This window comes from Giraffa tippelskirchi, chromosome 3 (assembly GCF_054371585.1).
Source record: "Giraffa tippelskirchi isolate mGirTip1 chromosome 3, T2T-mGirTip1v1.2.pri, whole genome shotgun sequence".
NCBI classification, from domain to species: Eukaryota; Metazoa; Chordata; class Mammalia; order Artiodactyla; family Giraffidae; genus Giraffa; species Giraffa tippelskirchi.
Genome location: NC_137277.1, coordinates 156,072,729 through 156,089,822, shown reverse-complemented (window position 1 = coordinate 156,089,822; position 17,094 = coordinate 156,072,729). Strand labels below are relative to the sequence as shown.

The 17,094-nt window shown below is 39.3% G+C and overlaps 1 protein-coding gene across 1 annotated transcript in view; it reads left to right on the top strand.

The window, feature by feature from the left end:
• Positions 1-17,094, top strand: part of ACADL (acyl-CoA dehydrogenase long chain) — a 46,780-nt gene that overhangs the window by 19,876 nt on the left and 9,810 nt on the right. Inside the window, exons 6-8 of the mRNA XM_081582715.1 lie at positions 4,293-4,457; positions 5,095-5,196; positions 5,886-5,999. Coding sequence (XP_081438841.1) covers positions 4,293-4,457; positions 5,095-5,196; positions 5,886-5,999 — 381 coding nt within the window. The remainder of the gene's footprint in view (positions 1-4,292; positions 4,458-5,094; positions 5,197-5,885; positions 6,000-17,094) is intronic.

Here is a 17,094-nt window from a genome sequence, read left to right as displayed (position 1 = left end):
CCACCAGGGAAGTCCACATAGTTATTATACAGAAAAACAATCTGCAGTATCAAAAAATTGGGGAAATGTGTCCTACTTCTCACTCTCTGAGAAGCTGGTATGTATCATAAACTTTTAAAAGTTGGATATAGTGTGTTTTATGCCTGTAAGAAAAAGGAAATTCTCTTTTTGTAGACTGTCTTGAATTACTGATGTTTTCAAACTTGTCTGCGTTCTCAGTAGCTCAGTCATGTCTGACACTTTGCGAACCCATGGACTGCAGCCCACCAAGCTCCTCTGTCCATGGAATTTTCCAGGCAAGAATACTGGAGCAGTTTGCCATTTCCTACTCCAGGGGATCTTCCTGACCCAGGGACTGAACCTGAGTCTCTTGCATCTCTTACGTTGGCAGGCAGATTCTTTACCACTGAGCCACCTGGGAAGCCAAATATACTTTAAGAAATATTAATCTGAGTTATTTTTCTAAGGATTATAATAAACAAGTGCTAACTATTAATATGATATATGACCAATCAACTCTCCGCACAAAAAGGGCTTGTTTAGGTGGAAGAGTAGGGTATTTGGTCAAAAGTGAAATGGGAACCATGTTCTCCTAAGATTCCAACTTTCTAAGTCGGCCCAATCTTCTCAGTTAGACTCTTCTGTGGGAACCACCCAGGAAAGTACCTTAGATTTTCAAAAAAACTATTAGGCATAGTAAAAAATTTAAAGGAAGCAGAAGTAAAGGAACAAGTAAGTAAATACATTACATCAATAAGATGACCTAATATATACCTATTAAAGCATCAACACAAAATTTTTAATGGTATAGGAAAATAATTGTATTAAGTGAAAAGATCATATGAACATTTAAATGAAATGCTCAGCTGGTAAAGAATCCTCCTGCAATGTGGGAGACCTGGGTTTGATCCCTGGGTTGGGAAGATCCCCTGGAAAAGGGAAAGGCTACCCACTCTAGTATTCTGTCCTAGAAAATTCCATGGACTGTATGGTCTGTGGGGTCACAAAGAGTCAGACACGACTGAGCGACTTTCACTTCATGCGTATAAAATGTAAATACAGAATAATTTCAACTATATTAAAAGTTGAACTATAAAAAATTTCAGCCATATTAAAATTGTGACTGTCATAATTAAGAAAGAAGTCAAAGTGATCTCATACAAAGAGAATTCTCTTGTAATTTTATTAGAAAAGAGGATCAGTCATGGTGGAAATGCTCACATTAAGTATTAGTAACATAAAGGTAACAAATAAACACTGTTTCAGAAATTCAACTGGTAACTACATAAATGGTCTTTATTATTTTAGACAGGTAGGAAATTGAGAGACCTAAATGGCTTTTGAGCAAGGGAGTGGTATACTGGAGAAACACTGTAGGAAAAAAAAAATATGTTTACCATGATGCACACAATTTTTTTTGAGGAGTATGTTCTTCTCACTTATTGAACAAACATCCTTGAAGGCCTTCTATATGCCAAACCTTGTTCTAAGCACTGAATGGCATAGGAAATAGTTCCCACCCTCAAGGAACTACTAGAGATGTTGAGGGTTTTTTACTGTTATGTCACTTACAACTATGCCATCACCACTGCTTTCATTTGCTGTCATGCACACAGCACTAACATCACTCCCATCTCCCATTATTGCTAAGTATCAGCACTCTGAATTTTAGAGATGAATCTTCTTATAAGAGGCATGGATGGTAGGTGATGAGAGTAACCAACACCGTTTTATGCCTGTACTGTTTCAAAGGGACAGAGACAAAATTAGATCATTTGTATAGAGTTTAACAGATACTAAGATCACTGCAGATGGTGACTGAAGCCATGAAATTAAAAGACACTTGCTCCTTGGAAGAAAAGCTGTGACTAACCTAGACAGCATATTAAAAAGCAGAGACATTACTTTGATGACAAATGTCTGGAGAGTCAAAGCTATGATTTTTCCAGTAGTCATGTATGGATGTGTGACAGTTGGACCATAAAGACAGCTGAGTGCCAAAGGATTGATACTTTTGAGCTGTGGTGTTGCAGAAGACTCTTGAGAGTCCCTTGGACTGCAAGGAGATCCAACCAGTTCATCCTAAAGGAAATCAGTCCTGAATATTCATTGGAAGGACTGATGCTGAAGCTGAAACTCCAATACTTTGGCCACCTGATGTGAAGAACTGACTCACTGGAAAAGACTCTGATGCTGGGAAAGATTGAAGGCGGGAAGAGAAGGGGATGACAGAGGATGAGATGATTGGATGGCATTACTGACTCGATGGATGTAAGTTTGAGCAAGCTCTGGGAGATGGTGATGGATAGGGAGGCTTGGCCTGATGCAGTCCATGGGGTCACAAAGAGTTGGTCAGAACTGACTGACTGAACTGAAAGATGGTAAATTTAGGATGGTATGGAGCACTTAATCCAGTCTGGGGAATTTGGGGAGATTTTTTGTGCAGGAAGTGATGTCTGAACTTAGTCCAAGATGAGTAGGATTCATTGTAGCAGAGGTGGAAAAGAGCCTCTCAAGTAGAGGAAACACGATTTCCAAAAACCCATAGGTAAAGATGACCTTAGAACATTGGGGACAGCAAATCATGTATTAGATCTCACCTAAAACAAAGGAATGAGGAGAAAGTGGCATAGGAGATAAGGCAGGACTGGTAAGCTAGTGCCAGTATGTGATGAACCCTGCTAAGGTTTAGAATTTATCCTGAAGACTCTGAGGAGCTATTCAGAGATTTTCAGATGTGAAAGGGATATTATTAGATTGTACTTTTGAAAGACCTCTCTGACATTGTGATGGCTTAATAGAGTTGCAGAGAGAACAGTTGTAGGAACTTAAGCAGGAAACGATGCCCCACATAAGGTAATGGCAATAGAAGTGAAAGGAACTGAATAGATTGAAAAAGTGTTGAAATAGATTAGAAAGAACTGTATGTCAAGTAGAATATTAAGTAGGATAATAACATGATTTATTGGTACCATTCACTGACATTAGGAAGGGGGTTTTCCAGGTGGCACAGTGGAAAAGAATATGCCTGCCAGTGCAAAAGACCTGGGTTCAATCGCTGGGTTGAGAAGATCCCCTGGAGGAGGAAATGGCAACTCACTCCAGTATTCTTGCCAGGAAAATTCCGTGGACAGAGGAGTCTGGCAGGCTACAACCCTTGGGGTTACATAGTCAGACACAACTAAGTACACATGTACATCATACACTGTCGTAGGGAAAAACAGACTGATACAGATTAAATAGGAGTAGAAGTAGGAAGAAATACGTTCCTTGAATTATCAGATGGAACTATCCAGAAGCAGGTGGATATTCAGGTCTGGAACCTAGCAAGAAATTTGGCTTAGATAAAGATTTGGAGTCATCAGCCTATGGATAGCAACTGAAGCCATGGAAGTGGCTGAGAGGACTCAGGAAGGATACAGAATGAGAAGATAGTTGTTCATATTTACTTTGTGTATATTTGTCTTCTGGATAAATATTTGATAAACTGATATCTTATTGAGTTTGTTGTTTTATCGCTCCTTAATCAGTCCATGGACTATACAGTCCGTGGAATTCTCCAGGCCAGAATACTGGAATGGGTAGCCATTCCCTTCTCCAGGGGATCTTCCCAACCCAGGGATTGAACCCAGGTCTGCCACATTGCAGGCAGATTCTTTACCAGCTGAGCCACCAGGGAAGCCCAAGAATACTGGAATGGGTAGCCTATCCCTTCTCCAGCAGATCTTCCCGACCCAGGAATTGAACCAGGGTCTCCTGCATTGCAGGCAGATTCTTTACCAGCTGAGCTGCTAGGGAAGCCCTCCTTAATCAATACCTTTCTTATTTAGGCCATCTATCATGAAATCGAAACTGTGCCTTTTCAAAAACTAATAAATCTGAAAGTACAAATACTTCAATAGTATCATGCCATTCAGAGCAGATTCCATTTTCTCATCAGATTCCATTTTCTCATCTGAAACTCCTTTCTAAAATACAGTGTATCATTTTTATAGATAATTTTGTTTTAATTTTAAAAGAACATAATAATCAGTTCATTATTATTATTATTTACAATATTGATAGTGGGAAGAAAATGTATAGAATTCATTCTTTGAAACGTTGAATAATTTCCCCTCATGTAATAGGCTCATGTATGAATAATCAACACTGCAGCTATTTGGAGAGGTTACAGAGAGAGGTATAAACATGTTTTGTCTGGTTTTAGTTTTCTTGGATGTTTTCACCCAGTCATGACTTACACATAGACCTGCGTTATTGTGGAGCATCACAGTATACTTGGGGTTTTGCAGGTATTTGTCACGAATGGGTGGCTGTGTGACGTTGTGATCGTAGTGGCAATCACAAATCGAGAGGCGCACTCTCCTGCCCGTGGCATTAGCCTTTTTCTGGTTGAAAATGGAATGAAAGGATTTACCAAGGGACGAAAGCTAGATAAAATTGGACTAAAAGCCCAGGTAAGTCATAATACAAATTTGTTTTCATAATATAAATCATTTATAAATATATTGTTTACATATAATTGAGTTTGCTCAGTTATGCTTTATATGTAGAACTACATATAGCACAGTCATACCTTTCTTCCTATGCTGGATTCTTAAAATATGCTTTTTCAGAAAGGATTGTGGAAATTTATTCCACTGTTTATGCAACTGTTATCAGCAGTAGAAGTGAATTAGGATATTTTAAAAATCTGCTTTCGCACGTTAACTGCATAATAATACTGTCTATTTTTGAAATTGAATTATGAAATAACAGGAAATATTTTGTCTACTACTTGATAATTATTTGGTAATTTTTTCGTTAAAAGAAAAACATGTTTACCTGATATGCTTAGAAATCCTTAGTGCTCAATATCTACAGAACAGAACAGTATTAGAACTAGAATGACTGTATTGCAGTGGGAAAGCCACTTTTGGAATCAGTTAGACCTCAATTTGAATCCCTGGTTTACCACTTGCTAACTGTGACCATTAACCACTTTATCTTGTCTGCCAGTTTGTTTTGTTTTCTGAATGGCAATACTAATCACCACATCAGGTTCTTGGGAGATTTAAATGATGTAATTCTGTACTCAATCATATGATCCCTTAGGATACTGCTGAATTTTTCTTTGAAGATGTACGGTTGCCAGCAGGTGCCCTACTTGGAGAAGAGAATAAAGGCTTCTATTACCTCATGCAAGAGCTTCCACAGGTCAGAAGTATTAAAAGAATCCACCTTTTGATTAGATGATAGACTGGAATAGAATACAGGGCTATATAAATCCATCCATACAAAACTTGTGATGTAGCCAGTCACTTGACTATAACCTGAAGTTGTAAGCTATGCATATATTTTATATATTATATATATATAATTTATTTTATATATATTATATATATACATATATAGATATAGATATAGACTGGACGTATGAATAACTGAACTCAAGGATATCCAACTAAAGCTTATAAGTGAGTCAGGAAAATAAGATTTTCAGTCCTGATTCCTTCTTGGAGTGATTTTAGTGTCTTACCTGCAAGTCAAGAATTTTTGGCTCTTTGTAAGGAAATAGCCAAAATATTTGCCAAGTTCTTTTTGTTAATAATACCCGAACAGCTTTGGAATGTCTTTTCTCATAAGTAAGTGAAGAAAAGAGGGAAATGAGTTACTTATATATCTATATAAAGACAGTCATACGTAAAGAGAAAAGATTTTTTTAAGAGACTTACTATAGATGATCAAAACAGTCTTATAAATCTGTGGGAGTCTTTTCTTATAAAGAGTTAAATAAACTAATCTTTAGGAGTTTTATAAAGATTATTAATATGATTTATTGTCATTGAAATCGTATGAAAATCACTTGTGTAATTAGAATAATTACCTAATTTGGGGGTTTGTAGGAAAGGCTGATGATTTCCGAGATAGCAGTTTCAGCCAGTGAATTCATGTTTGAGGAAACCAGGAACTACGTTAAACAAAGAAAAGCTTTTGGGAAGACAGTTGCAGATTTACAGGTAAGCTTTCCATTGGTATTACATAGTCTCCTTTTCCCTGGCAGCTCAGATGGTAAAGAATCTGCCTGCAATGTAGGAGACCCTGGTTCGATTCCTAGGTCAGGAAGATCTGCTGCAGAAGGGATAGGCTACCCACTCCAGTATTCTTGGGCTTCCCTGGTGGCTCCGCTGGTAAAGAATCCGCCTGCAATGTGGCAGACCTGGGTTCAATCCCTGAGTGGGAAAGATCCCCTGGAGAAGGAAAAGGCTACCCACTCCAGTATTCTGGCCTAGAGAATCCCATGGGCTATATAGTCCTTGGGGTCGCAAAGAGTCAGACACGACTGAGCAACTTTCACATGGTCTCAATTTGCTCATCTGAAATGGGTCTCAGCTAAACATGAATGTGGAGTAATTTTCACATAGGTGATGTCAACTGAAAAATATGCACAACTTAAAAAAGTTGAGAATTCTGTTTTACTTGATGGACAAAGCTGAGGATGTAAGCCCCAAAGACAGCCTCTTAGACAGCTCTAAGGGACTGATCCAAACAGATAAGGGAGGAACCAAGATATATAAGAGTTTTGCAACAAAAACCAGATAGTTGGAACATCCAAAGATTACAGTTAAAGAGTCAGACACTCAAGTTCATGAATTTATTTTTTTTCTCTGCAGGGAAGATGCAAGAGTCTACACTCATTGAAATCACTCCTTTGATAGGCACCTTAACCACCTAGGGCCAGTATCCTCTTTTCTCCACCCTGATTCCTTTCCAGGTGCACAGTTGAAGGCAGCTGCAGTGGCTGCTGGCTTGATGGCCACAGTATCCTTGGTTTACCCATATGGTAGGCAATATTTTCCTCCACAATGATACTAGAATCCATGGAAGTGGATAAAACCACTGAGGGAAAGAGTAGAGATTAAGACAAAAGAGGTTTCTAGGACAGAGTCCTGAGAAAAAAATTATGAGATTTAAATGCAGAATAGGAAAAGAAGAGCCTACAGAGACAATTGAGAATGGACTACTAGAAAGGAGAAAGCAAGTCAGGCAAGTATTGTCACCGAAGCCAAGAGAAAAGAGGATTTCAAGTGGACAGGAGCTACTTAGAGGGAAAATAAGGTGAAGGTCAACGAGTGCCCACTGGACATAATGATATGGAGGTTATTTCGTTAGCATCATTCATGGACTGGTGTAGTGTCAGATTGGTGTTAGACTGGTGTGGTGTCAGACCAGAGTGAATAGAGGAGTGAATGGAAGTGAGGAAGTAAAAATGCTGGTGGTTGGCAACTCTTGAGAGAAAGGTTGCTAACTAGGAGGTGAGAAGAGAGGGTGGGGAGGGGAGTGAGGGAAACATTTGGAGACCATGTGAAGTAAATGACAGTTCTGTTATTATTACTAGGATGAGAATGCTAGAGTTGTCTTTTAATGCCTAGAGAAAGGATTTAGTAAAGAGGGAAAGATTGCAGATATGGAAACCATAATTAACTGTATATGATCTTTGAGAAAATGTGAGGGTATGGATGCCAAAGTGCATGAAAAGATAGGGTTTCACATCCCTGATAGGAAAGGCCTTTCTTCCATTGAAACAGGAAGTAAAGAGGAGAGAATGAGCAAGGGTCAGCTCCTCAGTTCAGTTCAGTCGCTCAGTAAGGTCCGAATCTTTGAAACCCCATGCACTGAAGCACTCCAGCCTTCCCTGTCCATCACCAACTCCTGGAGCTTGCTCAAACTCATGTCCATTGAGTTGGTGATGCCATCCAACCATCTCATCCTCTGTTGTCCCCTTCTCCTCTTGCCTTCAGTCTTTCCCAGCATCAGGGTCTTTTCCAATGAGTCAGTTCTTCGCATCAAGTGGCCAAAGTATTGGAGTTTCAGCTTCAGCATCAGTCCTTCCAATGAATATTCAGGATTGATTTCCTTTAGGATGAACTGGTTGGATCTCCTTGCAGTCCAAGGGACTCTCAAGGGTCTTACCTAACAGTTCAGTTCAGTTCAGTCGCTCAGTTGTATCCAACTCTTTGCGACCCCGTGGACTTCATACAACACACCAGGCCTCCTTGTCCATCACCAACTCCCAGAGCTTGCTCAAACTCATTTCCATTGAGTTGGTGATGCCATCCAGTCATCTCATCCTCTGTCATCCCCTTCTCCTCCCACCTTCAATCTTTCCCAGCATCACGGTCTTTTCAAATGAGTCAGTTCTTCACATCACGTGGCCAAAGTATTGGAGTTTCAGCTTCAACATCAGTCCTTCCAATGAATATTCAGGATTGATTTCCTTTAGGATGGACTGGTTGGATCTCCTTGCAGTCCAAGGGACTCTCAAGAGTCTTCTCCAACACATCACAGTTCAAAAGCATCAATTCTTCAGTGCTCAGCTTTCTTTATAGTCCAACTCTCAACATCCATACATGACTACTGGAGAAAACACAGCTTTGACTAGATGGACCTTGGCTGGCAAAGTAATGTCTCTGCTTTTTAATATGCTGTCTAGGTTGGTCATAACTTTCCTTCCAAGAAGTAAGTATCTTTTAATTTCATGGCTGCAGTCACCATCTGCAGTGATTTTGGAGCCCCCCAAAATAAAGTCAGCCACTGTTTCCACTGTTCCCCCATCTATTTGCCATGAAGTGATGGGACCGGATGCCATGATCTTAGTTTCCTGAATGTTGAGCTTTAAGCCAACTTTTTCACTCTCCTCTTTCACTTTAATCAAGAGGCTTTTTGGTTCTTCTTCACTTTCTGCCATAAGGGTGGTGTCATCTGCATATCTGAGGTTATTGATATTTCTCCTGGCAATCTTGATTCCAGCTTGTGCTTCATCCAGCCCAGCGTTTATCATGATGTACTCTGCATATAAGTTAAATTAGCAGGGTGACAATATACAGCCTTGACGTACTCTTTTCCCGATTTGGAACCAGTCTGTTGCTTCCTGACCTGCATACAGATTTCTCAGGAGGCAGGTCAGGTGGTCTAGTATTCCCATCTCTTTAAGAATTTTCTACAGCTTGTTGTCATCCACACAGTCAAAGGCTTTGGCATAGTCAGTAAAGCAAAAGTAGAGGTTTTTCTGGAGCTTTTCACTTTTATGATATCTAATGGATGTTAGCAATTTGATCTCTGGTTCCTCTGCCTTTTCTAAATCCAGATTGAACATCTGGAAGTTCATGGTTCATGTACTGTTGAAGCCTGGCTTGGAGAATTTTGAGCATTACTTTGCTAGCGTGTGAGATGAGTGCAATTGTGTGGTAGTTTGAGCATTCTTTGGCATTGCCTTTCTTAGGTACTGGAATGAAAACTGACCTTTTCCAGTCCTGTGGCCACTGCTGAGTTTTCCAAATTTGCTGGCATATTGAGTGCAGCACTTTCACAGCATCATCTTTTAGGATTTGAAATAGCTCAACTGGAATTCCATCACCTCCACTAGCTTTGTTTGTAGTGATGCTTCCTAAAGCCCACTTGACTTCGCATTCCAGGACGCCTGCCTCTAGGTGAGTGACCACATCATCCTGATGATCTGGGTCATGAAGATCTTTTTTGTATAGTTCTTCTGTGTATACTTGCCACCTCTTCTTAATTTCTTCTGCTTCTGTTAGGTCTGTACCATTTCTGTCCTTTATTGTGCCCATCTTTGCATGAAATGTTCTCTTGGTATCTCTAATTTTCTTGAAGAGATCTCTAGTATTTCCCATTCTATTGTTTTCCTCTGTTTCTTTGCATTGATCACTGAGGAAGGCTTTCTTATCTCTCCTTGCTATTCTTTGGAACTGCATTCAAATGGGTATATTTTTCCTTTTCTCCTTTGCCTTTCGCTTCTCTTCTTTTCACTGCTATTTGTAAGGCCTTCTCTAATATTCTTGAAGAGATATGTAGTCTTTCCCATTCTCTTGTTTGCAAAAGCTCTCTTCAGAAGACTTCCATATCTTTCCATATCAATAGGGAAATAAGAGATGTGAGTGAATAAGTGTTGAAGTAGGAAGGTTTGAAATCCTTTCTTTGGTGTGAGAGACTGAACAGCTAGGGATACTTACAGTAAGCTTTCTGGCAGTATTGAGGACCCAAATGAGGTTGGTGATCATGCATTTATAGCAGAATCTTCTGCTTTTTTGTGTGTTAGCTTTACTCCAAAGGTTTTGCTTCTTCCTGGCTTTTGCCAAGAAGTTTAAGGTATTTTCAGAATAACTCAGAATATGGTGGCCATAATCACTAAAATGTCAATCATATTTTAAACCCTCTAATTTCTTCTTAAATGAAGAAACAACTTATAAATCATGCAGTCATCAAAAATCCTGCAGTTGGAAGTCTATTTGCAAAGTTCTAAGTGCAGTGTCTTGCTTGAAACCCATTGCGAAGGGAAAAGGAAAGATGAAATACTTTGGTAAGTTTTCAGCACAGCGTTGCATGAAGTTAAATTCAGGTGTGATTTAAATCCTAGTACAACTCTTTAAGTCTTTGTGGTCTAGGCAAGTTGTATTATCTCTCCCAGAAGTACTTTCTTTTTGGTAAGATGTGAGCAATATGAGTAGGTACCTCATAGAGTTGTTATGAAGATAGTACCCATAAAGGGCTTAGAATATTGCCTGACAAAGCAAGTTTTCATTAAAGTTAGCTACTCCAGTTGACACATGAACGGCACAGGTTTGAATCGCACAGGTCCATTTACATGTGGATTTTTTTCAATAAATACACTGGAAAAATTTCTGAAGATTTTAAGACAACTTAAATAGTGCAGACGAACTGTGTAGCTGAGAAATATGAAAAAAAATAAGAAAATGTATATCATGAATGCATAAAACGCGTAGATACTTGTCTATTTTGTCATTTACTACCATAAAGTATATACAAATTTATTATAAAAAGTTAAATTTATCAAAATTTATGCACACAGACACAGGATGCCATTGATTACACTAGGCTACCATAAAGTAATCATACTGCTGTTTCTTTGTTGCCAATGTACCAGTCATTTTACCTGTAAATTTCTTTTTCATGTAATCTTTTCATTTTGAGAAACATTGATATGCACTATTTGTTTCACTGAGCAAATATGTATTGATTGCCTTCTGAAGGTTGTATGCTCATATGTAATTTGATAGACGTGACTCTGGAAATACTATAAGCTCCTAGCAACACAAAGAGAGTGATACTACTTGTTATCACTCTTTGACTTTACCAGATGTATCTGAAGTGGAATTAGTATCATTTACTTCTCAAAGCCAGCCACTACCACTTTCACATCAAGATTGTTTATATATGTATATCTATGGTTGATTCATGTTGAGGTTTGACAGAAAACAACAAAATTCTGTAAAGCAATTATCCTTCAATTAAAAAATAATTAAAAAAATACTCTTGCCTTTAGCCCTATTCTGAGTACTATAAAAAGTGAATCAAATAGACATATTTTCCATCCCATTGGAAATCTACACGTACTGTGTTTATGAATTTCATATTAAATTACAACAAAAATGACAGTAGTATTACCCAGATTGCCTGTAGACTTCAGAACGTTAAATATTATTTGACATTTAACCATGAAAAATATAGAAAATTGGTTTATTTTCCAATGGGAGAAAAAGATTCTTCCAAAATATTTACTTATTTGATAACATATATGTGCATATGTGTAGATATATATGTATGTATTTTGATAGCAAAAAGATAACAGTCCTTTTCAAAGCAAGTGCCATTTTATTGCTGCCTCCTTTCAAAGGTAGTTTACTAGAATTTCACTAGGTGGCGGTAGCGTTCTGCTTCTGCAGGTATCTACAACATTGGTAAGAGCAGTGTTGTTTTCCAAGTAGATGTGTGGTTCTGAGATGTCTGAGATATTTCTTCTGATCTTCTTGTTTTATATAAATAAGTACCTTTGAATAATATTTTGATACTCAATCTAGATATGTATTGAGAGAAGAATGAATAATATGTGCTTATGCGTGCGTGCTAAGTCACTTCAGTCGTGTCTGTTTGCAACTCCATGGACTGTAGCCCACCAGGCTCCTCTGTCCATAGGATTCTCCAGGCAAGAATACAGGAGTGGGTTGCCATGCCCTTCTCCAGGGGATCGTCCCTGCCCAGGGATCGAACCAATGTCTCTTGTTTTCTACATTGTCAGGCAGCTTCTTTACCATTATGGTTCCAATATTAAATTGAAATAGTAGACTTTTAAATGTTATATGTGGCCAAATGTCATTTTTATGACCATATAATGATTCAGTTTCCTGATACCTGTTATCCTAGAATTTTGAACATTTTGGGCCTTTCTGATCATTTGGACACATTTTACAAGATTTATTTTCTTTTTAGACTGGAGATCTACCATACTTAAGTTGCAGTAGTTACAAGATTTTCATTTTGTCTCATCCATACTCTACAAAGTTGCTGTCCAGTCTTATGATTTTCCATGGAATGGACAATACAATAGTAAAATTCAGATATTAAATGATGATAATGTATGTCATTGATTGATGTTCACTGTATGCCAGGCACTGTGCTAAATGATTGTCTCTCCTTTTTTCTTAGCAACTGTGTATAATAAATATTACATTTATCTTTATTTTACAGAAAGGGATATTGAAGCATGGAGAGGTTTAGTTATATGCTCAAGATTTCGTAAGTATTCTAGCTCTGGAACCTACACTCTAGGTTTAGGTTCCAGAGCTAGTTTTACTGCCTCTAGTGAAACCCATTTACTAGTTTTATTATCCAGAAATCCAAAGTAGATAGACTCTTTTTCTTTCCCCACCTCTTTCACCCATGGACAGTGAAGTGAAAATTCAGTGTTCTTTTCTAACATAAGCTTTAGTTATTTCCTGTGTGGTATATGCTCTTCTAAGAGGACAAAGTATTAGGGAAAAAAATAGGAGAGGTTAAAAAATAACACTTCTTCCTTACATTTCTCCAAAAAGGGACTATTTAGTTCTTAGACCTTGAGTGTGGGATTGTGTGCATGCGTGCCAAGTCACTTAAGTCATGTCTGACTCTTCGCGCCCCTGTGGACTATAGCCTGCCAGTCTCCTCTGTCCATGGGATTCTCCAGGCAAGAATACTGGAGTGGGTTGCCATGACTTCCTCCAGGGGATCTTCCCGACCCAGGAATCAAACTCACGTCTCTTAAGTCTCCTGCACTGGCAGGAGTGCCACCACTAGTGCCACCTGGGAAGCCAACGTATGGGGTTAATTAACTGTAAAATCAGGTAGTAAACCTAAATTGTTATAGTTTATTCTTGAGTCTCGCTGTTTAAATGAAATACTGGGCTCAGTTACTTCTCCAGGGTGTCTTCCAATTCCATAATTCTGTGTTTTTAAGAATTGTCTTATTCAGAACTCAGAAAGATGCTATCTGATCCACTTTGCAACTTTAGGGGGAAATGCTAGCTGCAGTAATATCTATGAGTGACTAGTAATGAATGTTAAAAAATACTGCTGTGAGCATGTTGATCATTCACCAAAGGTACCTTGCTAATAACACGTGGTACAATTATTAGCTACCACAATTTCTGAAAGCATGATGCATTGTCTGCAGTGAAGAGCAAAGAACAAGTCTGTTTGGTAACACTCAGCTCAATGCCAAGAATATGTAAATATTTACTCTTTATCCCTCAAGAGTAAATTATGTGCTCTTGCAGGCATTAATTCCTTCAAACCTGTGGACCTGAATGCACTGAAGCAAGAATTTTCTAAATGAGCTCATCCTGGTCTGAAATTTAACTTTAGCTTCTAGAAGCTCTTGGCATTTCCATTGAAGCAGCTCTCTTATGAGATAATTGAGCTTGGAGATCTTGATTCTGTTGTAAGCAGTGCATAAATTCTTAAATCTGGGCTTCCCTGGTGGCTCAGTGGTAAAAAAATCCTCCTGCCAGTGCAGGAGACACAGGTTCAATCCCTGATCTGGGAACATCCTACATGCCTCGAAGCGTCTAAGCCCTTGCACCATAACTACTGCTAGTGCTCTAGAACCTGCAAGCTGCAACTATTGAGTCCATGTGCCACAACTAAGAAGCCTCTTTGCCAATAGCCCATGCTCTGCAACAAGAGAAGCCACTGCAACAAGAATCCCATGCTCTGCAACTAGAGAAAAGCCCATGCAGCAACAAAGATCCAGCACAGCCACAAATAAATAAATAAATAAACAACCATTTTTAAAAAATTCTTAAATGCACCATCACATGCGGTGGAGAGGGTGTGCAAAAGTATGTTGAGACCTGTCAGATTCTTCCTTATTTTCTAAATGAAGTGTCATAGGTAGTGTCATTGATCTACACCAAGACTAAGCTAAAAATTCCATTTCAGGGATTTTCATGGAATATACACTCATCTGTTTTCAATGTGTAAGAGGGTATTGCTCCACTATTTTGTTTCCCATTCCACTTTTAGATTTTTCTGTGAGTAAATTTGGATGTGTGGGGTGGGAGTGGGAAACTTTGTGCTGACTAAAAAGTAGACATTTGGCTTGGTTAAATATAAATGAATAGAAAGGGAGATTGAAAAAGTAAGGGAAAGTCTGAGAAAGGAAGAAAGTTTTGGTGTAACCTGTCACGTTTTGAATTAGAGGCCAACAAAGGTCCATGTAGTCAAAGCTATGGTTTTTCGGATGTGACAGTTCCATGTAGTCCCTGTAGTCCATGCAGTCCATGTAGTCAAAGCTATGGTTATGTACGGATGTGGCAGTTGGACCATAAAGAAGGCTGAGCACTGAAGAATTAATGCTTTCAAACTGTGGTGCTTAAGAAGACTCTTGAGAGTCCCTTGGACAGCAAGGAGATCAAAGCAGTTCAATTCTAAAGGAAATCAACCCTGAATATTCACTGGAAGGACTAATGCTGAAGCTGAAGCTCCAGTAATTTGGCCACCTGATACGAAGAGCCAGCTCATTGGAAAAGACCCTGATGCTGGGAAAGACTGAGGGCAGGAAGAGAAGAGGACAACAGAGGATGAGATGGCTGGATGACATCATTGACTCAATAGACATGAGTTTGAGCAAACTCTGGGCAATCGTGAAGGACAGGGGAGCCTGTTTTGCTGCAGTTCATAGGGTTGCAAAGAATCAGATGCAACTGAACAACAATAGCAGTACAAGAGGTGGAAAGGTGTGATACCAACCTTCCCACTGCTTGGTTTGAGAATCATTAGAAGTCAGGTCTCATTTTGTGTTACTAGACAGGGATGGAGTAAACCCAAGGGAAAAGCGGTCAATTGGGTTCTTCAGCAGCACAGTAGTTATGTTGAGACATGTATGAGGAATCTGTTCCTAAGAACAATGTTAGCTGACATACTGTGAGTTTTGCCTGGTCCTGAGTTTTATTATACTCCTTTTCTAGTCTTTTCCAAAAATGGAAAGTACTCAAATGGTTAGTCTTTTCCAAAAATGGAAAATACTCAAGCGGTCTCCACCACAATGATGCTTTGAAGGGTTAGGTGTTACGGTTTGAGATTGTTGTAATGGCAGTAAAGAAGAGTCAGCATCCTCTGCTCCCTAAAGCCTTCCTGGGAGAAGGCTGTCATGGTTTTGAACTAGACATTGTGCAGGTAGGGGGCTTCCCTGGTGGCTCAGACAGTAAAGCATCTGCCTGGAATGCAGGAGACCTGGGTTCAGTCCTTGGATCGGGAAGATCTCCTGGAGAAGAAAATGGCAACCCACTCCAGTACTCTTGCCTGGAAAATTCCATGGAGGGAGCAGCCTGGTAGGCTACAGTCCGTGGGATCACAAACAGTCAGACATGACTGAGCAACTTCACTGGTTCACTGGTTGTGAAGGAGGAGTGCATTTATAATTTCTAGTTTGAGTTTCACTGTGCCATCAAGTTAGTGCCATTGTCACTGTCTTCCATGCCTTTTATCAGCTGCAGTGAAGATCTCACTCAGGTTGCAAGCAGAATGATCAAAACTCTGTTTCTGTTTGAATTTCCACAGAACAATAAAATCAGGAATGTAAGAAAACTGGATTGAAGTTAGAGCCATCAAGAATAGTTGACGTTGGTCAAGATAGAATGATTAGAATATTAGAGTGATCAGAATACTGTTAGTTGTCTATGGCCAGCAGGAAGAGGTAAATAGGTATGTTAACATTGACAGTTCTAGACCATGCAGTTCAAGTTAAGGATCGTGCGAGCTACTGAGAGAGGTAAGAGGGAGAGTGGGGGAAGGTGGCAGAGGTTGGGGAGGTACTGGACTTGGATGTCTTGAGTGTTCTGATTCTATTATTCTCCTATTGCATTCTTCAGATATAGATTAAATATTTTACAGTATGGATAGAGGTTTGTAACATTGTACAGGAGGCGGTGACCAAAACCATCCCAAAGAAAAAGAAATGCAACAAGATAAAATGGTTGTCTGAGGAAGCCTTACAAATAGCTGAGAAAAGAAGAGAAGCTAAAGGCAAAGGAGAAAGGGAAAGGTATACCCAACTGAATGCAGAGTTCCAAAAAATAGCAAGGAGAGATAAGAAAGCCTTCTTAAGTGAACAATACAAAGAAATAAAGGAAAACAATAGAATTGGAAAGACTAGAGATCTCTTCAAGAAAGTTAGAGATACAAAGAAAATATTTCACACAAAGATGGGCACAATAAAGGATGGAAACGGTAAGGACCTAACAGAAGCAGAAGAGATTAAGAAGAGGTGGCAAGAAGATACAGAAGACCTGTACAAACGCGGTCTTAATGACCCGGATAACCATGATGGTGTGGTCACCTACCTAGAGGCAGGCATCCTGGAGTGTGAAGTCAAGTGGGACTTAGGAAACATTGCTATGAACAAAGCTAGTGGAAGTGATAGAATTCCAGCTGAGCTATTTCAAAACCTAAAAGTTGATGTTAAAGTGCTGCACTCAGTATGCTAGCAAATTTGCAAAAGTCAGCAGTGGCCACAGGACTGGAAAAGTTCAGTTTTCATTCCAATCCCAAAGAAGGGCATTGCCAAAGAATGTTCAAACTACTGCATGTATGCAGTAGCATGTAAAACACTCATTTTACATGCTAGCAGGGCTTCTGTGGTGGCTCAGTGGTAAAGATTCTGCCTGTAATTCAGGACATGCGGGTTTGAGCCCTGGGTTGTGATGATCCCCTGGACAAAGGCATGGCAATCCACTCCAGTATTATTGCCTGGAGAATCCATGG